Source organism: Eriocheir sinensis, chromosome 42 (assembly GCF_024679095.1).
Source record: "Eriocheir sinensis breed Jianghai 21 chromosome 42, ASM2467909v1, whole genome shotgun sequence".
Lineage (NCBI taxonomy): Eukaryota > Metazoa > Arthropoda > Malacostraca > Decapoda > Varunidae > Eriocheir > Eriocheir sinensis.
In genome coordinates this window covers 3,508,849-3,531,958 of record NC_066550.1, presented here as the reverse complement: position 1 = coordinate 3,531,958, position 23,110 = coordinate 3,508,849, and the positions used below count along the sequence as shown (strand labels likewise).

Below are 23,110 nucleotides of genomic sequence, written 5' to 3'. Positions count from 1 at the left end.
CCTATCCACTCGACATAATCTTCCAAACAACTATCCCCTATTCTTTGACAACACCCAGCTATCACCTTCCTCAACACTAAACATCCTCGGTCTGTCCTTAACTCAAAATCTCAACTGTAAACTTCATATCTCATCTCTTACTAAATCAGCTTCCTCGAGGCTGGGCGTTCTGTACCGGTTCCGCCAGTTCTTCTCCCCTGCACAGTTGCTGTCCATGTACAGGGGCCTTGTCCGCCCTCGTATGGAGTATGCATCTCATGTGTGGGGGGGCTCCACTCACACAGCTCTTCTGGACAGAGTGGAGGCTAAGGCTCTTCGTCTCATCAGCTCTCCTCCTCATACTGATAGTCTTCTACCTCTTAAATTCCGCCGCAATGTTGCCTCTCTTTCTATCTTCTATCGATATTTCCACGCTGATTGCTCTTCTGAACTTGCTAACTGCATGCCTCCCCCCCTCCCGCGGCCCCGCTGCACTCGACTTTCTACTCATGCTCATCCCTATACTGTCCAAACCCCTTATGCAAGAGTTAACCAGCATCTTCACTCTTTCATCCCTCACGCTGGTAAACTCTGGAAAATCTTCCTTCATCTGTATTTCCTCCTGCCTACGACTTGAACTCTTTCAAGAGAAGGGTATCAGGACACCTCTCCTCCCGTATTTGATCTTGCTTTCGGCCACCTCTTTTGTTTCTTTTTTAGGAGCAGCGAGTAGCGGGCTTTTTTTTTATTATTGTTTTCTTTTTTGTGTGTGCCCTTGAGCTGCCTCCTTTGTTGTAAAAAAAAAAAAAAAAAAAAAACGGCATCCTCGTCCACTCATAGTGGCCATGAGGCGTGCTGAAAGCCGTTATTTCACGTGACTCGGGGGCCATGGGCAGTTGCCAGTAGCCACTGACCAGATCAAGACTCGTAAAGACTTTATTTCCTCTACCGAGACACATCAGAAGATCTCTAAGAACGGGAAGCGGAAAATGATCATCCACGGTCGCGGTGTTCACACGCCGGAAATCAATCACAGGACGATAAGAACAGTCTTTCTTTGGAACCAGAAACAAGGGTGAATTCCATGGGGAATTCGATTCTTTGATGACACCTTGTTCTAACATTTCAGAGATAAGTTGTTGTACGACCTCCCTCTGACTGTGGGGGAGCTTGTACGCATTGATATATACAGGATTTGTATTGGGTTTTAACTTAATGTGGTGTTCAGCACACTGCGTAACTCCAAGCGGCTCGCCTGGTAGAGCAAGCGCCCCCCTATAATGTTCCAGTAGCTGGACTAAGGTTGGCTTAATTTCGGAATAGTGTGAAACTTTTAGGAATGCCTCTAAATTATCTGTGTCTTGTTCGGGAGAAGCCTGACACGCCGAGGTTATGCCTGAGACTTGGGCTGAAGGGTATTCAGCTGGTTCCGGGGCGACATTTCTCCCATACACTAGACACTGGCATAATCTAACACCGTGTTTTAAGGATACAGGGGATCCAGACGTGTTTATTACCAATGCCTCTGCAAAACCTCCCTCCTTGACTGTCGCAAGAGTTACCTCCACCGTCACGCGGTGTATGTGAGGAGCTCCGTCGATACACACATCACTGCCCGTTGGAGGGGCGTTAGGCAAACGGATTTTAACAAGTTTTGCAGCACGATCCGGAACTATTTGAGGACCTTCTACGACTGCCGTTACTGTCCGCCACAAGTCTGCAATGTTTTCGTGTGGTGTGACCGTAAGAGGTGACACTTGGGCGGTGGCAGTCCCTGAGTCTGTGGTGGGTTGGACATTTTCCCCCTCTGATTACAGGTGACAGAGGCGATGGATTCACCATCCCCTGTATGCGTCGGCCTTGATACACGATCGCGTTGCTTTCCGGGTTTATGGTTATGTGCAGGTCTTTCATGGCGTTTAATCCTAAGATCCCATCCACAGGTAAGGCAAACCTGCTAGAGACATAAAAGAAATCTCGAAAGTGACATACATTTTCATGTAAGCTGACTGTTAGTGGTACTCACCCAAGGATTCCCAAAGTGGTGCCCGTCACGCCTACCACAATCAGGTCGTTCTCTTGGAGCGGCCAATTTTCCCCCACTCGCCTATCGTGTCAGTGACCTGTAAGCGGAGTCGGAGATGACATTGACTGTCGCACCTGTGTCAACCGCTAAGGTGAGTGAAATTTATGCCCACCTTGCAAGGGAGGGCAATTATGCTTGTCCGTCCCAAGGCGGCAATGACGGAGTCAAGTTGCTCCCAATTAGTATTGTCCTTAAGGGACACTTGGATGTACGCCTTGGGGCTGTCACGAAGTCATGTCTTTTTATTCTGAGAAGAGGAGTGTGGTTTACTGTCCGCTGAGGACTTGTACTTCTGTTCCTCCTTGGCCTTTTGTATTGCAGAACAACTGTCTGAATCATGAAAACAATTCCCGTGGATAAGGCAAAAGGCAGCCTTCCGCTGATGGTGCGGCCTAGGGTTCCTGTGTGATGAATGATGCGCGCCCCTGTAACCTCCTGATTTCCTATCAGAGCCCTGTCTTGAATATGTTGAATCCCTACGTTTCGCGAAGCAAGAATGTTCAGAATGTCCTGATTGCTTGCAAAAAATACAGGTGAGAGATACCTTACTTTGAGCCTGCAATGCTGCGGCAGTTGCGAGGGGTTGATGGTGAGGGTGCTCTTGAACCTTGAGTGGGTTGTAAGTATTCAGACGAACCCGGGGGTGAACGAATTCTGCGGCCTGTAATTGATAAATAATGAGTGCCTGGACATAAGATTACCTTAGTAAATTCACCGGTTGTGGTATCGTGTTCCGTACCCTCTTCGTCTGTGGTCTGTGTTAAATGCATAAAAGCGTCGCCGAGTTTAGCGAGAGTGTCTTTGTTCATACTATGGTGTAAATCATTTACAAAATAGGAGCATATTTTGATAGCTGTAAATATTAACCAATAAATGGAACGTGTATGAATTAATAGTTTGCACCGAAACCCTAAAAAGGCAAGAAAGAATGGCTAGCAAGGTGCCTGTTAGACGTAATAGAAGTTAAGGTTATAATGGAATGCCATAATGTTATGGGTATATGAAAAAATAACTATAAACACTGGTATTTTAAGTGAGTATACCATTGAAGCTCATGTTTTCCCTCGAGCGGCGAAGAGAAAACGGAGGCAGGCACACTGAGGGAGATTAAGTTTGATCAGGGAACTCAATATACCCAATATAACCGCTAGCAAACAATAAGAAAGAATCGATATCGTATGCGAATGAACGTTACTCTCACAATTTTGACTGATTAACAGTATTAGGAACACAGAAATAAAAAGGTCGTGCATCTGCACGGAACAAAACTGAAATAAGCCGAGCCGGCATATTTTGATAAGAAGGGAATATCCACAAATACCAAGATTAATCAGCTGATGTAGTGGAGAGGGCGAAGGTTTGTGATGCCCTGGGGTACGTGCAGTCGTTGGAGTCGCGTCAGGAAACCTCGGCCGCGGCAGCAGCGGCGGTGAGAGATGAGGGAAGGGAGGACATCGGAGGACTCGTAATGGCTGCTGGAAACTGCTGACCCAGCGATTTGAGCGGCCGCGACTGGGTGCCGGAATTCTGCCGCCAGACGTAGGACGGCTGCGGCGTTCTTGTTATATTGAGAGATGGGCCGCGGTGGCAGATAAGACGACTTGGGTGTGTAACCTCTTGAGAAGACGCCTTGCAGGAAACGGTAGTGGTAACTGCTTGCAGTCACGGGAGATGTCCGCGGGTACCCTTGCTGACTGTTTGCCGGAAGAGGTTTGGGCCGATGCTCCCGGCAGCGGCGGTGTTGCCGCCAGCTGTGGTGCGAGGGGCATGTGGGTTGTTCCAAGGTCAGCGGGGCGTGCCTCCTCCTTGATGGTGTGAATACTTATGCCGTATCGTGGAGTGGCTTGCAGTGCTCGTAGCAGTGCTGGCTTGAAGCGGGGGAGCGGCTTGTAGATTGTGGCCCTCGCTTTCGGCTGCGTAGGCCTGTTGGTGGCTCGAGGCTTGTAGGCTTGACGCCTGTAGAGTTGCCGCGGGTGTGCTCGGGGCTTGTAGGCTTGACGCCTGTAGAGTTGCCGCGGGTGTGCTCGGGGCTTGTAGGCTTGACGCCTGTAGAGTTGCCGCGGGTGTGCTCGGGGCTTGTAGGCTGGACGCCTGTAGTGTTGCCGCGGGTGTGCTCGGGGCTTGTAGGCTGGACGCCTGTAGTGTTGCCGCGGGTGTGCTCGGGGCTTGTAGGCTGGACGCCTGTAGTGTTGCCGCGGGTGTGCTCGGGGCTTGTAGGCTGGACGCCTGTAGTGTTGCCGCGGGTGTGCTCGGGGCTTGTAGGCTGGACGCCTGTAGTGTTGCCGCGGGTGTGCTTGGGGCTTGTAGGCTGGACGCATGTAGAGTTGCTTGTAGCTGGCCCCTGGTGAGTTGCTTGTAGCTGGCGCCTTGTGAGGTGCTCGTAGCTGGCGCCTGGTGAGTTGCTTGTAGCCGGCGCCTTGTGAGGTGCTCGTAGCTGGCGCCTGGTGAGTTGCTGCGGACGGCTGGTGCGTTGCCGCGGACGGCTGGCTTGTGACTCCTTCTTTCCTTGTACGCCTGTCCCCGGAGTTTGTTGGTGAGTTCTCGTGGCTTGGAGCTTGGAGGAGAACGAGGTAGCGAAGGCACAGGCGCGGAGGTGACCGCTGCCAACCAAATGTAACGAGCTTGTCGGGGGGCGTTTAAAGGGCGTTGATTAAGACTTCAGCTTCCTTAAGGCGAATATATTCGTAGCCTATGTACAGGAGCGTCGGAGCGAGAGCGACTGTCGTTGTGTGTCAGTCGGACTCTCGTGAAGGAGTGACGAGTTACAGGTTGGAAAATAATTGTTACAATTGGTCACATACGTCAAGGTGACCTCTGCGCACCATCGAAATGCGAAGTATACAAAACTGAGACGGTAAACACTGACGGACGACATTCCTATAAGGTGGCGTGATCTATCCATTGACAATTGTATGCCTAATTCGTGGTGATATTAAATAATAATAATAATACATTGATATCCTACTATAACAGTAGGAGCGTTCACTGCAATAAGAGACAAGAGGTCCAAGGTGTGCTTCGGCACCACAGTGGGGCGGGTAAGGACAAGGAGAGCGACACAAATTACTGAATATGATGAAAATTGACTAACAACGACGAAGCATAAAGTTATTTAATATGGGGTAAGATAAACAGCTTCCAGTTGAGAATTTGAGTTCGAGTCGTGGACCGATAATGTTTAACTTAAAAGGACAGCTTAGTGTTCTCGAAGAATCGGTGATTGATGTTTGGAGATTGTCTGGAGTTATCAGGTGGATCCATTAAGTTTTTGAGGCATTGAAGAACACTATGTTCCTTGCCATATTGAGAAATATCAAGGTCAAAGGTCTTGTAGTAGCCTTGAATTGTTTAGTTCCTGCTGCGAGGTGTCACTTTGACATACAGCAATGTAAGCTGACAATGCCTGGCCCACATTTTTTTCTTACGTGCTTTCTTGGTGGAGCCTGATGGTCTGCCCCAGCCTGTTGTGGCGCAGGCAGGTTTTTATAGTGGCACCTTCTTGCTTGGCTCATGCTGCCCCCGGAGTTCATCTTTGAGCCTCTCTTAGAGAGAGAATCTACAGTCCGGGTTCATAGGTGGTATTCAGGACAGCATGTGGGTAGTCTTAGGCCACTCGGCGGTGACTGAAAAATCCCAACTGTGGCGGCGGGCAGGATTCGAAACCGCATCCTCCTGGACGCGGCGGCGTCACGCTAACCATTTAGCCACAGTCTACTGTAAGGCATGTTTAAATGGTGGCACAGAATCGTGGGGATGGGCTAGTACAATCTAAATTCCGATGTAGCTAGGGTGTTGTGATCCAGTGTTGAGCTCACCACTGGTTTTGGAAGTACAATAGATTACTAGGGAAACGCTGCTGGGGCGAGTGGCGGGGCCATTGGAATAAAATCATGCTCACTTCACCTAAAAGCCGCCTTACCTATTTTTCAAGGATTGTTATTTTCTTCTAAGGTCTTCCACAAGGAAGTTCTGCTAGTGTGTCCTTCGAGGTGACAATGATCACAGAATTGTTTGTTCTGACACTTCTGTGCTCCTAGAATGGGGGGGGGTCCGTTTGGTTAGGCGTGCCCACTGACTCAATTTTTCCTTAAGGATTTTGTTCTTCTAAGGTCGTCCACAAGCTTGCCTGTCCCGCGTCCGCCTCGTCCTGGATGATGCGGGTTTGAATCCGCCGCTACTACCTAGATTTTTTCAGTCACCGCCGAGTGGCCTAAGACATGCTGTCCTGAAGATCACCCATCAACCCGGACTCTAGAGGAACTGTCCAAGGGAAATTAAGAATAAACTCCTGGGGGCAGCATGAGCCAAGAATAGATAGCGGCATTATAAACACTTCCCTGCGGCATGACGGGCTCGGGCCGACCACCAGCCCCAGCAAGGAAACCTATCGGTGCTACAGGCTAGGATGTAAAAAAAAACACACAAAAAAAAGGTTCTGCTAGTGTGGCCCTCGAGGTGGCAGTGGTCACAGAAGTGTTTGCTATGACACCACTTGTGTTTCTTCTTTGTTTCCAGTGATGGCAGTTTAAGGGAAAATTCTCGAGAGGTGAAGTGGTTTGGGTGTGATGTCACTTTTCGATGTTGTTTCTGCTTACTTTTAGGTCGCTGGTCTGTGCGATGTTCCCCAGTGCCAGGGACCAGAGGTGTTTCCCTACATGTGGGGGTCTGATATTCTGAAGTGTGGTGGTCTTGTGTGTAGGTGATGATTTTAAAGGGATTGTATTAGGTGTCTTAGTACACGCTAGAGGATGTGTGCAATTGAATTAGACAAGTGAGGTGAGTATGGTGGTGGGTGAAGACTGAATATGTGAGGGGTGTGTCTGTGGGGGTGAGGGAGATATGAACAGGCCATCAGCATTTCTCAGAGCTTATATAAAGTGTAGTGTTCTCTTACTAGTCATCTCTAGCCTTTCTAGCTTAGCTCGTGTCACTTCCCTAGCAGTGGAGACAAGTGATAAGGTTGAGACTGCAGGAAGAAATGGTCTCTTGGACTGAAACAGATGTTGAAAGGGTGGCAGCCAGTGTTAACGAACCTTTCCACGAACACGGTGAAGTGGAAAAAGATTGCTGATAATCGCCTCTTAGGACCGAATTTAATGTAAAAGTTTGTCTGTGTGTTGCGACGTCCAGGGAGATAACAAAAGCTGCTTCCCTCTTGCACTACTGTCACTCCTGCCGTGAGCCACCACCGCACTACTGTCACTCCTGCCGTGAGCCACCACCTGCTTGATCTCTCTCTCTCTCTCTCTCTCTCTCTCTCTCTCTCTCTCTCTCTCTCTCTCTCTCTCTCTCAAACCTAAGGTGGCCGAGTGGTCAGCTTGCGGGTGTGGTGAGCCCGAGGACCTAGGTTCGAGCCACACCGATGCACGCTGACAGTTATCAATCATCACAACGTGGCGGAAGATTACCCACAAGCTGACCAGATCTTCAGCTAACCTTAACTTCAGTGACATCGTTCAGGGGGAGGTGCACCGGTGGGTCAGCATGGGGCTAGCAAAAGTATACCACGGCAACCACTATAAATAAAGTTCACCTGTGCCACTAACGGACGGGGGTCGTCCAAGAGACCCACCCCTCAAGATAAGCTACCGGCGCTGTAGGCAGCACTAAAATAATCACAATTGACTTGCTGAGTTAAAGGATGTCTTAGGTCTTATTAGGTTTGCCGTTTCTTTTGCACCCCAACTTGAGTAAGATTAAATTGCTGCGATTTTTTTTTTTTTTAACATCAAAGGACACGGCTCAAGGGTAACAAAAAGAGTACAAAAAAAAGCCCGCTACTCGTCGCTCCCATAATAGATAACAGTAAAGAGTAGCCAAAAGAGAGGTCAATTTCGCTTGGAGAGGTGTCTTGATACACGTCTTGAAAGAGGTCAAGTCATAGGCAGGAGGAAATACAGATGAAGGAAGGCTGTTCCTGAGTTTACCAGTGAAGGGGATGCAAGAATGGAAATGCTGGTTAACTCAAGGGGTTGGGACAGTATAGGGATGAGCATGAGTAGAAAGTCGTGTGCAGCGGGGCCGCGGGAGCGGGGGAGGCATGCAGTTAGCAAGTTCAGAAGAGCAGTCAGCATGAAAATATCGATAGAAGATAGAAAGAGATGCAATATGGCGGCTGAATTTAAGAGGTAAAAGACTATCAGCTGATGAGACGAAGAGCCTTAGGCCCGTACCAAGAGTCACGAAGGTTTAGCGACGAAGATCGAAGGAGAGGACGGTGCGTACCTATAGTCACTTGCATTTTTGGAACGAAGGTCTGCGGGAGAGACGAAGGGAAGGCAAGGTCTACCCCGTGTCTTCCCTCAGACCTTGGAGGAAAAATATGTTTATTTTACAAATTTGGCGTGGCATATAGTTGCGGTTCAGTTAAAACAACCTGAGAAAATATTTTCCCTATTTTGAAAGTCATATATTATAGTTGCAGCGAATATGTTTGTCTTGTTTACAACAACAGCACGCGCCTTCAAAGCACAGAGAAACCATCCAGCAGGCGGGAACCTTCGTGGCTCACATTCTCCAACGATCTATGGTTTTTCAAATTCTTTCTCATTTCAGTTTAGACGCCTGGCTCTGCAAGTGCAAACAAAGGGTATCTTAATAATTTACTGCATGTAAATAACGATTAACAATGGAAAAAAACATGAAATAATAAATAGTAACTGTTGAATGCGACGCGAAGCTATTTCGAATATTAGGCTACCCATGTTATTTATACATGCAACATAAAAATTCCTTATGTATAGACACTTGTAGAGTCGTATGTCACTTTATATCCCTTAATGAGATGAAATATGAGTTTCTGAAAGGCTATAGATCGTTCGAGTATGATCAAACTATACTGTTTGATATACAAGTTGTTTCTTCGTGTCCTTGTATGCCATACAAGGACAAGGACAAGGAATGTATGGTATATTATCGATGCAAATCTTCTGTTTGCGGTTCATATACGATGGTTTGGGGATTTTTGTATACACAAACATTCAAATGATCTTCACGCAATCACAAACTCACAATGCGCAGGTGCCACATCTACGTTCTCGAGTGGACAGACGGAATGAAACGGACAATATTATGGCTGTAATAGCACCATGGAGGTATTATACCTCCATGAATAGCACTGTGTGTTTGTATGTGTGTGCGTGCATTAGATCCGGTAGGTAAAAAAAAGGTTGCAGTGTGTGTATGTGCATTTACCTTCCCTAGTGACTTATGGTAAGGATTGAAGGCACGGTCTGAGGCCGTGCCTACATTGTCGAAGGGAGGGTACGCGGCTCGACCTTCACGACTCTTGGTACGGGCCTCAGACTCCACTCTGTCCAGGAGAGCTGTGTGAGTGGACCCCCCCACACGTGAGATGCATACTTCATAAATTATGAGGGAGGACAAGACCCCTATCAATGGAAAGCATCTGTGCGGGTGAGAAGAACTGGCGGAGACGATACAGAACACCCAACCTAGAGGAAGCTGATTTAGCGAGAGAGGAGATGTGAAGTTTCCAGTTGAGATTTTGAGTTAAGGATAGACCGAGGATGTTTAGTGTTGAAGATGGTGATAGCTGAGTGTTGTCGAAGAATAGGGGATAGGTGTTTGGAAGATTATGTCGAGTTGATAGGTGGAGAAAACACGTTTTTGAGGCACTAAAGGACACAAGGTTCCTTTTACCCCAATCGGAAATGATACCAAGGTTTGAGGTTAAGGGTTCTGCAGCCTCCAGTCTGGAGTCTTGTAATTCCTGTTGAGGTCTTCTGTTGAAAGAAGTTGAATAATGCAGAGTGGAATCGTCAGCGTATGAATGGATAGGACAGTTTGTTATGGAAAGATCATTGATTAATAACAGGAAGAGAGTGGGTGATAGGACAGAGCTCTGTGGAACACCACTGTTGATGGGTTTAGGGGAAGAACAGTGACCGTTTACCACAGCGGAGATAGAACGGCCGGAAAGGAAGATGGAGATAAAGGAACAGAGAAGAATAGAAACCGTAAGAAGGCAGTTTAGAAAGAAAAGACTTGTGCCAGAGTCAGTTAATTAAGAGAGCAAGAAGATCGCCAGTAACACGCCCCTTGCAGAACCCATACTGGCGATCAGATAGAAGGTCAGAAGTGGAAAGGTGCTTTTGAATCTTACGGTTAAGGAATGATTCAAAAGCTTTAGATAGACAGGAAAGTAAAGCTATTGGGCGGTAGTTTGAAGGATTAGAGCGGTCACCCTTCTTAAGCACAGGCTGTATGAAGGCATACTTCCAGCAGGAAGGAAAGGTAAATGTTGATAGGCAGAGACGAAAGAGTTTGACCAAGCAGGGTGTCAGCACGGAGGCACAGTTTTTAAGGATTTGAGTCTATTGTAATATATTTATATGTGTTTTATAAATACGTCTGTAGTTTTGTCTGGCTATAACCCTTTGTTACCCGCAGAGTCCGCAGCTGAGTGGGTCTGAGATCGCCTATGTGTTGGTGTCTTCTTCTGAGGACGGCACGGTCAAGGAGTGGATCTTTGTCAGGGGGAGTCTGTTGTGCTGCACCAGTGAGTGACGAAAATAGTAATAGTAGTAGTAATATTAGGTAAGAGTAGTAGTGGTAGTAGTTGTAGTACATAGTAGTAGTGGGAGGCGGACAAGGAGGACAACGACGACAACGGGAACGCGGAGGAAGAGGACGAGGAATCATGGACATTACGAGGTTGCCTTATTTAGTGACATAATTTGCTGCCCTCTAAGCGCTACAGTGTCCGCAGAATAGTATATATATATATATATATATATATATATATATATATATATATATATATATATATATATATATATATATATATATATATATATACATAAAGTTACTTCTGACGCAATATAGGCTAGTAACCGCCAATGCGATTCATAAAGTTGATGGTTTTAGCACCTGAAGGGGGGGGTCCTTCTTTTTTATATATATTCATGGGATATTTAAAATGAGACCCATGCTGCATAATTCTTGTACTAAACTGATTTATAAATTGCGCTTATGAATGCTATATCGCCCACAGGTTTTACAAAGCATGTTTGTTTTTTTCATTCTACTTAATTTTCCTTTATACAAGGCATAAATAGACAAAAAGAAGCATAAAATTAAAAACAAAAACAAAAAAAACCAACAAAAAATAATAAAGATAGCAAGCTGGAAAGAAAGGGGGATACACTATACTGGCGCGTCGCTGTACTCACTCGCAGTCTCCACTATGCTGTCCATCTCAAGTCCCTCCTGGCAAGATGGACTGACTTGCCCTAGTCGTGAGTCTTATACGGAAACAACTGTATGAGCAGGATTGACGTCCGGGAGGTGCGCCACATGCCCATAAAAGTCTCGGCTCAGTATCACGGAGCAGTCACTCGGTCGACATGACGTAATATCAGCAATGCCCAATGATCCTGCGATGGCACTGGGTACTCCAGGCATCGATACGCCTCTCCAAGTCTTAATTCAGTGATCATGTCTCACAGCCATACAGTAAAACAGGGAGCCCAATCGACTTGAAAATTCGAATATTTGTCCGCCTGCATAGATATTGACAACGCCATATACTCAGGTTGAGTGAAGCCATAACACCGTGGACCAAGCTAATTCGTCGAATGACGTAGACCATCGTGACTTCGACGACACTGTCATACGCATAAAACGACCGAACTCATTTAGCAAGTTTCCAAACGACTAGACCTTGGTTTGGGCCCAGGAGACCTTCAGTCCCAATGGCTTCCCTTCCTCATACACCACTTAGAGAGCCAACACCAGGACCTCCAGCGATTCACTAAGAAGTACAGCATCATCGACAAGGTCAGCTACCTTGACGTAATCAACAGATGGACTTTGATCAACATCTTGGCTAATACCCAGTTACTGCAAGTATTGAAAAGTGATGAAGCAAGGACACACCCCTGCTTCGCTCCTGATTTACCATGGAAGAAGCCGGACACACCTTGACCGCCCTTCACAGCACTCTCAGTCCCAGAGTAAAGGCCAGTCATCAGGTCAATAGTCCTTACAGGAATCCCACAGATCAGCAATGTCCTACAGTGCTTAACGATGCACTGAGTCAAAAGCCCTTTTGATATCGACGTTGGCTGCGAGTACCTCGTATTGAACTCACGTCGGCCTGCCGCAAGGAGGCGAATATACTAGAATACGGTTAACTGTTGACTAGTCGGGCGTGAACCTGGAATGCTCAGGCATCTGAAACTATAAGATGAGATCAAATTTGCTTGAGCAGCAGATGAGCGAGCACCTTGCCCGGCACACTGAGCAATGTAATACCACGGTAAGTGTTGCAGTCCTGTCGGTCCCCTTTCCCTTTCCATATATGGACAACCAACCCCCTTTTCCAATCAACAGGAGTGTCACCAGACTGTCACACGGCAGAAAGCGCCGCATGCAACCCATGGATCATAGCCCCGGTATTCAGCATCTTCTCACTGATATTACAGTTCACAGCTGCCTATCCACCCTTCAACTTGCTTACAACCTCTCTCACTTTCGGAAGAAAGGGTGAAGTTTCGTTTGTTGGTGAATTAGCAGCTGCCATCTGCAACTCAGCCAGAGGGAGCTGTACGCTTTAAGCCTCTTCCATGTACAACTGCCCAAAGTACTCGGCCTAACGAGCCCGGTACCCATCTTCATCTGATAATATCAGCCGTTCGTATAGAACTTATCTGAGATGTTGAGTTAGAGCGTAGCGTTTTCATAGTTTGAAAGACAGATCTAAGGTCATTTGCATTTAAACAACTCCCGATATCCTCAGCGAGACATCTGACATACCTCTCCTAATCCCTTTTCAGACAGATTCTAGTCCATCGTAACAGTCCTATATCGCTTCGAGTCTCCAGCCTGGCAGCATGACTATATTATTCAACGTCTACCTTGAGGCAGCTTCACTCCTAGATCTTGGACGTTCTCCATGCATTCATCATCTTTGTTGTTTAAATGCAACTCTCCAGTGTCATCCTGAGTACCAAGTACTCAAATCGATTTGAAGCTATTACTGCATACTCTTGAGCAGACGCCCTGACCCTTACTTTCTCAAAATGAAATCCCGGAGGGCTACGGCTTGGAAATATCTTGGATCTGACACGTATCCTCAGTTTTGCAACAAAGTCTGTGGTCGGTGGCAAAATCTCAGCACTCGTTAATCCTACACCTCTGAAGAATCGTTGGGTTTAGTTAGCACTCTGGTATATCTACACTCCTGGAGAATCGTTGGGTTCATAATCCTAACAGCCCCATGGGTAGCAGGAGAGTATACGCAGCCACCACTTGACGCAGTGATGGTGGTATATGAACACAAAATCGAGACCCCGGCCCACCTTGTCCATAAGGCGCTGGAACGCTTAAACATTCTTAACCCCTTGACTGCGGATTTCTTACCAGAAGACCTCATCAAGCTACAGGAGTGAAATAAAAAGTGTCTACTACAATTCAATGAAGAAAAATGTAAAGTCCTGCACCTTGGGAGGGGATATCCAGCACACCAATACCACATGGGAAACACTTCACTATCCACCACAAAGGCAGAGAAAGACCTGGGACTATATGTTACCAGGCTACCAGTGAAGGCCAAATCCATGCCAATCGCAGCGGACGGGTTAAGGCCAAAAGGCATGCGTAAGAACTCAAAGAGCTCGATGATGATGCACGTTTGGTGAATATCATCTATGTGGATAGCTATCTAGTGATAACCGCGCACCAGGTCGATCTTAGAAAATATCTTGGCACCGTCAAGGTTCGACGTGAATCCCTGGATGTGAGGGCGTACCGGTTGACTGTCGAGATCTTGAGGCGGCGGTAGTCCCTACAAGGTCTTCAGTCCCACAGATGATATCTGCACCATGTGCAGCTGGGATGCCCACTGGCTCTCTGAGCGACGCCTTATGTCCATTTCCTCATCCTTGCGGAACTCCTTTTTGAATCGTAAGATCTTATTGGGGGTACCATTCTGGTACCGAAGAGTATTACGGAGTTCGTCATTGGGGTGGTGAAACGTCGTTTTTTCAACATTTATTTAAACATAACTTCAACACTACAATAAAGTATAAAAGTAAAACGTAATAAATGAGTTTAGCCCGGTAGCAGCGGGGATCATGTTTCTTAATGGTCCCTCCAAGCAAGAAAAATGAGAAAAAATCACCCCTCACACACACCATTTCATGATATATATATATATATATATATATATATATATATATATATATATATATATATATATATATATATATATATATATATATATATATATATTAAAGCATTTGTGATCAGATCTATCTATTTTTGGGGGTTTAAATCATGGCACAGATTGGCCCGTCGCTGCTACAAGGTAAAGCCACAAATTTGGCCCGTCGCTGCTACACGGTAAAGCCACAAATTTGGCCCGTCGCTGCTACCGGGTTAGTAAAGCTCTAGGAACCTTCGTTCTCGTGTACAGCATTTATCAACGACTTCGTGTCATGGCTCTACTTCCAGATGACTTTAAAGCTTGCTGCACATAATATCAATAGTTTATTCCAAGTAATTCTACAATAATAACATAGTCCCTGAGTAAAACATTTCTTCCAACACGACAGTAAAAAAAAAAAGAACATAACTAAACGCAGTTAATATAAAAGCGCTTTCCTCTATAGTAATCCTTTCCACTTTCTACTTACGAAAACGTAGATGATCACACAACACATGTTGTGTCTGTCAGAGTTCTGTCTAGTTCTGATTTGGGTGTTTCAGAGAGCCCCTTTTATGGGCTACTGGCCCGTACATTATAGTTACTGTCCACGTCACTGTTCGTCACTACATTGTCATGATGGTGTTCCTACAAGTAAGAGCTTTGCACTGAGGGTGCTCCTTGTCTCTATGGCATGGTTATGCACTTCATGGTGATGGTTCATAAGAGTGAATGAACCCTATGTCTATGGCGTTTTGCTGTTGTTGGGTGAAGTTGGCGTTTTCTGGAGAGCCGGCTATATGGGGCCCTGTAACGCCTCTTTTTACTTTCTGACGATATAGATAATGACTCGGAACTGGGTCAGATGATGTCACTGCGGTTGTGATGTCGGGTGTGGCTTATGTTCATCCATTAGATCGGGCATGTTGTTCATGAGCTGTTGCGGCTCAGACAGTCGATCAGTCATGAGCACGGACGGTTTGCCATCGCCGAGCCCATCCATGTGCAAGAATTATGTCGTCTTGGCACTCTTCAGCTGCTGAGGCGGAATGTACTGTTAAGGGGGGGTTGTAAAATCTCAAATCCCATATTAAATTCCAATGTTCTAAGTGTATCTCCTCCCTTATTTATGGGCCAATGTATTTCATTCAAAAAGCATTATAATCAAGAAGGATGGGAGATTAGCGTTTGCTATCGTTTGGTGCATGTAATAAAATAGTAACCAATATTTTTTTTTAAAGTTCGATGAATTAATACAAAAAAATTAACATATAAATATTCTTCAAAAATCAAAATCAACTTTAAACAATATAGTTTCGATAGCAAACCCTATTTCTGACACATACTTTCATAAGTTGCAGTAGAATGTATGTGTATAACATGAAGTGCAACGGAGGATAATTTTTTTAAGTACAAAATCATGGTTTTGAGATATCAACGATGAAGTTTAACTATTTTTTATTTTTATTTTACCTATTACACGTAGGGACTTGAAATCCACAGGATATATATATCAGGGTATGAAGAAAAAAGCAGACATGGTTTTCCTTACTTGCTTTCATTGATTGTGTAAACAGGCTGCTTTGTTTTCTTTTTACGGGGTCACAAATACATGTACTCGAATTTGACAATATTTCGCCATATTTCAAAGTAAAAACCAGTGTTCTACTGTGTAAAATCAATAAAATATAATGCAAAAGACATTTGATGCGGATACATAGAGTATTTTGTTGGATTTATGAAAAAAAATATGATAAATCGATATTTCACGAATAAATAAGAAAAATATTAGTTAGTGCTGAAATTTCCCCTTTTTCTAGCCAGTGGTGAGAGAGAACCTAAGAGTTTCATGACAAACCAAGAGAAAAAATTCATAAAATTAAAAACGGGTGAAAACATGGATCGTAGCCCGGAAAGCCGTGCGGAAACTCATTCCAGCACGTTGCGATGCATGTCGCATACCACTGTATTATTTTTTCATCATATTTATTCATATATCAAAAGAAAGATAAAAAAATTACAGAATTTTATAAGCCAAAAATAAAAAAATAAAAATTTAAACCGACCATTTACAACCCGCCCTTAAGATGCTTCTTGATTCGCACGTACTTGTTGTCCACTGGTGGCTGACGGATGTAGTCGATGATGTGTTCAGTAGTTCCATGCTCCAAATTGCCGACCACGTAGTAGTACTAGGTGGTGTTGGCAGTGATCTGGCGGATATTGTGTGTCGAACCGGGTACTGCTCCGTGAGACTGATTGGACATGTATTACTTGCATAGTCCGTCAACGCCAACTTCAGCTGTACGGACACGTGGCACGTTACACAGAAACCGACCTTGCTCATCAGGTTGTTTCTGTAAGAGGCAACCTCGAGTGGAGACGGCCAAGGGGACACCGACAGAGTTTCTGGCTTGAGCAAGTCGATAGATCCTGCCGTGAGGTGAGATACTTGGGATCGGAAGGGGACCTGCACGGAAACTTGCCCGGATGAACACTCAGGCTTGGCGTCGTAGCGTTGGCGTATGCCCCCATTGATTGACTGATCGATTATAGGCAGCAGTTAACCAGTATTTTTTCTTTGATAAAATGTAAATATCATCCCTTTATTTCCTCCCGCATACCAACTAAACATTCAATAGAGAAATATCGTCAACTCTGAAACTAAATCGATAGTCTTCATTTTGGCTCATTCTGCTATTAGTTATTGTAAGATCAACATCATTACGGACTTTTTTTTTATCAGATCTAAGACTGTTCTCTTAGCCGAATAATAAATTAGGCAATCACCCGTCATTTCTTGCCTCCTCAGCCCTGCTCAACGTACGTCTTCCCCTGTGGCTCTCCATAAAGATTTCTGGAGGCATCGAAACCTTGCTGGAGGCGCGGCAAGGAGGGCAGGGTTTAGGGGGGCTGCCCATACCCCAGAAAGTGCCGGCAACCTCAATGCACTTTCGCCCGGGTGACAAAACAACGTATCTGGTGGGCACTGCTTCCGGGGAGGTGTTGCTGGTAAGTGTACATTTGCCTATTTTGAAGCGGGATTTTTTTTCTCTCTCTCCCATATCCTAAAGCCACCTCTTTTCATCTGCACACTCAACCCTGATGCTTTCTTCTTTTATATATTCTCCCTCCATCCTTCTTTCTTCTTTCTTTTTCCTTATTTCTTTTCGCGTCTTCATTTTTTTATATTCACCCACTTTTAAATTTTAAGTCTCTCCTCTCTTTTTCCTTTTTTCTCTCCTCATACTTCTTCCTTCGTACATTTTGTCTTCTTTCTTCATCTATTTTATTCTTCGCCATTGTTTTATCTTCACCAATCTCTCTTACCTATTCTCTCCTCTTCTCTCCCCTTTCTTGTCCTATTCTTTTCTCTTCATCTCTTTTTTTTCTCTTCCCTTTTCTCATTTTCTGCTTTATTTTTTTGTTATTTTTATTTTATTATTATATTTTTGCTTTTTCGCTTCTTCCATTCTTTTACTAGTTCTTTTTGATTTGTTCGCTTTCTTGTTCTTTATTCTTCTTTCTTTTTTGCTCATCATTTTCGCTCTTCTTTCTCTATCTCCTTTCATTTTTTCTTTCCTCACGTTTTTCCTTCTTTGTCTTTTTTCTCCATTCCTCATTCTTTTTTTCTTCTTTTCTCATTTCCTGCTCTATTTTGTTACATATTTTCTTGTCACTCCTCTCTTTTTTCCTCTTCTTTTTACTTGTTTTCATTTTTTTCTTTCACTTTTCGTTTTCTCTTTTTTTTTTCTTTGTCTTGTCTTTTTAGGTTTATTAATATTACCATGACTATTTTTTTTTAATAATCCCCATCACGCCTGGCTGCCTGATATACACCACCATTTCCCGCCGCTTCATCACCAGGCCCTCTCGTATCGTTCTTTTTATTTTTCCTTAGACAAAGTAACATGGCCTTGAAGAAGTGTTCATCATGTTCCGGTAACATTTCCTCCCATTTCCTTACAGGTCGTTCTCCCTTCTGTAGGATGTTTCTACTGAAACGACAAATGGAAACAAGATTCCAAGGGCATGAAGCTGGCAGCTGGCCAGGATAAGAATACCGAACCAACACGCACTGTTTAGGTTTTACAGGACTTTATCCAGGCGAACATTGGCGTATCTTTCACTACTGCTGCACCTTCAACCCCCCCCCCCCCCCCTTACACTACAAACCTCGCCAACGACTGAAGGTGCATCAACACAAGGGTATGGTTAAGATACCCCTGATAGTATGAGCTTCAATTCAGAGAAGGGAGGTGAGAGACCCGCCCGCCATGCCATTTATCCGATTCATTTCTTCAACAGATATGCTTTACTTGAACAGGAGGAAGAGCAGCAAAACAGTTTCTTCGTTGGGTACTCCATGATTCGCCATCAGGTGGTTGAATTTCGTGGAAGTGTCCCCCGACGAAGGCGTTGGTATTGTTACCCTGGAGGTGTGGTTGATGACATCGCAGCTGCCCTCGACAAGGTCTCCCTGAGACCTATAATGATTATCTTTTCTTTTCTTTCAGGTACTAAAGACGTCTGCAAGACCCGCTCCAAAGGAATTGATGGATAAGTACCGTAGGCTGATCCCGCAGTTCAAGACTAAATCACCAAACAATATAATTTCAGCAATTCTACCAAGGATGTCGGCTGTGAACAAAACAATCCATCCATTAATAGCCGCTTGAAGACATTTTACAGGGAACGCGATGTAGAAATCTTCAACGACTGGGATCATTTCTACGGCCAGGGTGGACTGTTCCAGAGAGACGGTCTGCACCTGTCCTCTGTCCATAGCTGGGCACGATAACAGAAAACCTTATTCCCGATAACCGATAACTGATAATGGAAAACCTTATCGGTGATAACCGATATTCGTTAACTGGAGACAAATATAACCGATAACCGATATAAATCCACAATTCCGATACTAGCTAGCGATAAGTCCAATAGGCGAAAACGATATTATATTGATATTTCAAATAAAAAACATAGATGAATTCAAATTTTCATTATCGGTATTTAAAAAAAAAATTATAAAACCTGAAAACCACACCTTGACACGTACCTATAGACGGTAATACTAGAAACGCCTGAACCGGTGTTGTGTTATTTGGCGTCCCCACCGTCAAAAGCTGGCGCTTTTGTTTACAAACACTGGTCTCTCGTGAACTGCGCATGTTCAGACCAGCAAGCGTAGACCTGTACAGTCTCACAAAGCTTTTTAACCGTAATGAAGAGTTGCTGGAAGGCTGAATCAGACATACAGTACCACTACCACCATCCCCGCTGTTGCTAGAACGACACTCTGTACGAGTTGTATTTATATGTACAGAGTGATGTACTGTATGTCTGATTAAGCCTTCCAGCAACTCTTAATGTGTTAAAAAGCTTTGTGAGTACGTACAGTGCTACGCTTGCTGGTCTGAGCATGCGCAGTTCACGAAAGACCAGTGTTTGTAAACCAAAGCGCCACCTTTTGACGATGGGACACCAAATAACACAACACCGGGTGCCTTCAATACCATGGCATGCTCACAAACGAATATGGAATATCAAATTTGAAGCAGTGAATAATCATCTTTTCGGCAAAGTTAAATGATTTTTCTCTTTGATATATTGATTTTTGAGTCTAACATAAAAAATAACCTAGTGTGTTAATGTTGATGATCTAAGTATGAAATATCTTCATCGAAGATATTTCATACCCCAGAGTTTTTTCATTCAACACCGGGCGCCCGGACCACGCATGCGCGCAGTAGGGAGGAGACAACGGTTTTTTTTTCTGAGAAGCGGAAAAAAAGTAGCGATTATCGCTGGTTTGGTTACAAAAGTAACGAAGATACCGATATATATTTAAATAAGTAGCGGATGGCCGATAACCCGATTATGTTATCAGCGTTAAAGTATCGCGATAACTTATCGCGATAACGCCCAGCTATGCCCCTGTCGGAGCAGCTAGGTTTGGAGAGTTTCATAGAAGCAGTGCGCGACTTTCGTTAAAAAAAAATTGCTCACGACTGCGTCTCCCCACCCTGTCCTTGTTAATGGATGTCATGCGGCATTTATAACGCGTATTCGTAAAACCACAAGTAACACCACGTCCACATCTAAAGCCCCCTTCACACTGTGCTGACTCTGGGCCACGACAGCCCAGCGACTTTTGGATTTGACAAGTCGGTTTCCACGCTCCTGAAACGGGGGGGGGGGGGGGGGGGGTTTTTTTGTATGTATTGGTATTCAGTATCTCAACCTGGTTATCTTTCTTTGATTTCTACAGTAATTATTCTAGGGTGCCAATATAACAAGCCCAAGTATAGTTTTTATTTTCATAGTTATTGTTCTTGACCGACTTTAAATTACCTCAAACTTTTGCTTCCTAGTTTGTGTTTCTGGCTCCCTACCACAAACATTCCACCCCATTCCTATCCACTTCCTCCTTTCCCACCCGCAGTGCCGCACCTTCGAACGTGACCGCGTGGGAGGTGTATACGCGGGGCACACCGCGCAGGTGACGCGAGTAGAGTGGCGCTTCGCAGGGGAGGAGGCCAATTCCATCTTCTTGTCGGCGGCGTTGGACGACTCGATCCGCGTCTGGTACATCGACAAACCGGTGCCGATCGCGGTGCTGCGACTCGTCGAGGTGAGAGTGGTATAATTACTCTTGTTTACCATGTATGTGGGAACAAATTGAAAACATTTATAGATATAGATCCGTTACTTAGCTGTGTGCGAGTGTGGGACCGAGTGCGTTATAGCTGCTATAAGGCAGTAATGGAGATATCCCCTATACTTATTTGTGCATGCGTGAGAGAACAAACTGACGACGCTAACTACATTGTTCTTTTAGTATTTTAGTAACGACACTAAACCCCACCCATTAGAAATGACAAGAGGCAATTGTTATCTTCCTCGGAGTTTATTGGTTGATAGGGAACCAAGAAAAGGAAACTCATTGACAGTTCTTCCTTATATCAAAAAGAATGATGAAAATATAAGCGTCAAACTAATGCGATCTAACCATCACTCAATCTTAAATATTTTGTGTGATTTCTTTGACAGGGCAAAGGATGAATGGATGTAAACGATATAAGAATTTTGAAAAAAAAATATGAAGCTGCTCGACGGTGAGCCTAAAACTCGATATGTCGCGTAACAACGTCATATCAAGAAAGTATAACCACCTTAATCGGCATCAGAGCTAGAACATCGGGGAACAGAACAGCGACAGGGAAAAATCGGTGTAAAAATTTAGATACCTTCCAAGTGAAGTAGAAAACTGGCTGAAAGGAATCTCTCTCTCTCTCTCTCTCTCTCTCTCTCTCTCTCTCTCTCTCTCTCTCTCTCTCTCTCTCTCTCTCTCTCTCTCTCTCTCTCTCTCTCTCTCTCTCTCTCTCTCTCTCTCTCGTAATGCAGTGGATAGCACGCTCGCTTTATAAGTGAGAAGTCCTTGGTTCGATTCCCGGGCGGAGTCAAGGTGTTGTGTTAAAGATGTTGAGTGGTGCAGAGTAGAGTCTTTGGCATAGGAGTGGATGGAACATTTTTTTTTTTGTTTTTTAAAGATCACTAATGAACAAAAGAAGGATAGTGGGAGAGAGAATAGTGTCTTGCGGAGCAACATTTTTTTGTTTGTTTTTTCTTTCATGACATTCGGTCTACAGCGCCGGTAGGTTTTGTTGACGGGGCCTCCTTGTCAGCTCCAGCTTGTTTTGGCGCAGGCAAACATTTTATATTGGCTCCATCTTGTTTGGCTCATGCTGGCCTTCGGAGCTCATCTCTGATCTTCTTTAGAGAGTTTGTTTGGAGTTCAGGTTGGTAGATGGTAATCAGGACACAATAGGTTTTGGGTAGAACGTCTAAGACAGCAGAAAGAACGGCTTGAAAGGAAACTGGCCATAAAAATACATAGTGATAGAATCCTTAGGAGGGTAGTTTGCAAAAAAAGATTAGTGCCAGGCTCGTCAGAGTCTTTCGGTGTCTAAGCAGACAGCAACAGTTTCACCGAAACGGCATAAAGAGGATGGCCAGGTGTCAGTTACGAAATCAATGAAATCATTAGTAGAATGCCTCCTCTGGAATTTATAATGATGATCAGAGAGAATATCAGAAGCTAATAGATAGATGGTCGAGAACTTTCATGTTAAGAGGGGATTGTAAAATCTCAAATCCCATGTTAAATTCCTTATGTTCTAAGTGTATCTCCTCCCTTATTTATGGGCAGATTTCTTTCATTCAAAAAGCATTTTAATCAGGAAGGATAGGAGATTAAAGGCTACTCTCTTTTGGTTTAATACAATAGTAAAAAATTTTTTTTAAAGTTCGATGAAATAATACAATTTTTTTTTTACATAAATATTTCTCAAAAATCTAAATCAACTTCAAACAATAGTTTCGAGGGTAGCCTTTATTCCTTACACATACTTTCATAAGCTGCAGTGGGAGATATGTGTATAACAAGAAGTGCAAAGGAGATCTTTTTTTAAAATGCAAAATCATGATTTTGAGATATCAAGCGATGAAGTTTAAATATTTTTTTTTATTTTACCTATTCCACCTAGGGACTTGAAATCCACAGGATATATACATCAGGATATGAAGAAAAAGCAGACATGGTTTCCTTTACTTACTTTCATTGATTGCTGCTTTGTTTTACGGGGTCACATATAAATGTACTCGAATTTGATTATTTTTCGCCATATTTCAAAGTAAAAACCAGTGTTCTACTGTGTAAAATCAATAAAATGTAATGTAAAAGACATTTGAGGCGGATAAATAGAGTATTTTGTTGGATTTATGAAGAAAAAAAAAATTATCGATTTTCACGAATAAATACGAAAAAATAATAATGACTGCTGAAATTTCCCGTTTTCTTAGCCAGTGGTGAG

The 23,110-nt window shown here is 44.3% G+C and overlaps 1 protein-coding gene across 4 annotated transcripts in view; it reads left to right on the top strand.

Moving 5' to 3' along the window:
* Nucleotides 1–23,110, top strand: part of LOC127009832 (dynein axonemal intermediate chain 4-like) — a 245,308-nt gene that overhangs the window by 140,099 nt on the left and 82,099 nt on the right. For 2 of the 4 annotated variants that reach the window (XM_050883193.1, XM_050883192.1), the window contains exons 11-13: nt 10,478–10,586; nt 17,047–17,246; nt 20,680–20,868. In XM_050883193.1, the coding sequence (XP_050739150.1) occupies nt 10,478–10,586; nt 17,047–17,246; nt 20,680–20,868 (498 nt within the window). The remainder of the gene's footprint in view (nt 1–10,477; nt 10,587–17,046; nt 17,247–20,679; nt 20,869–23,110) is intronic. The other 2 variants (XM_050883194.1, XM_050883195.1) reach the window with 2 other exon arrangements.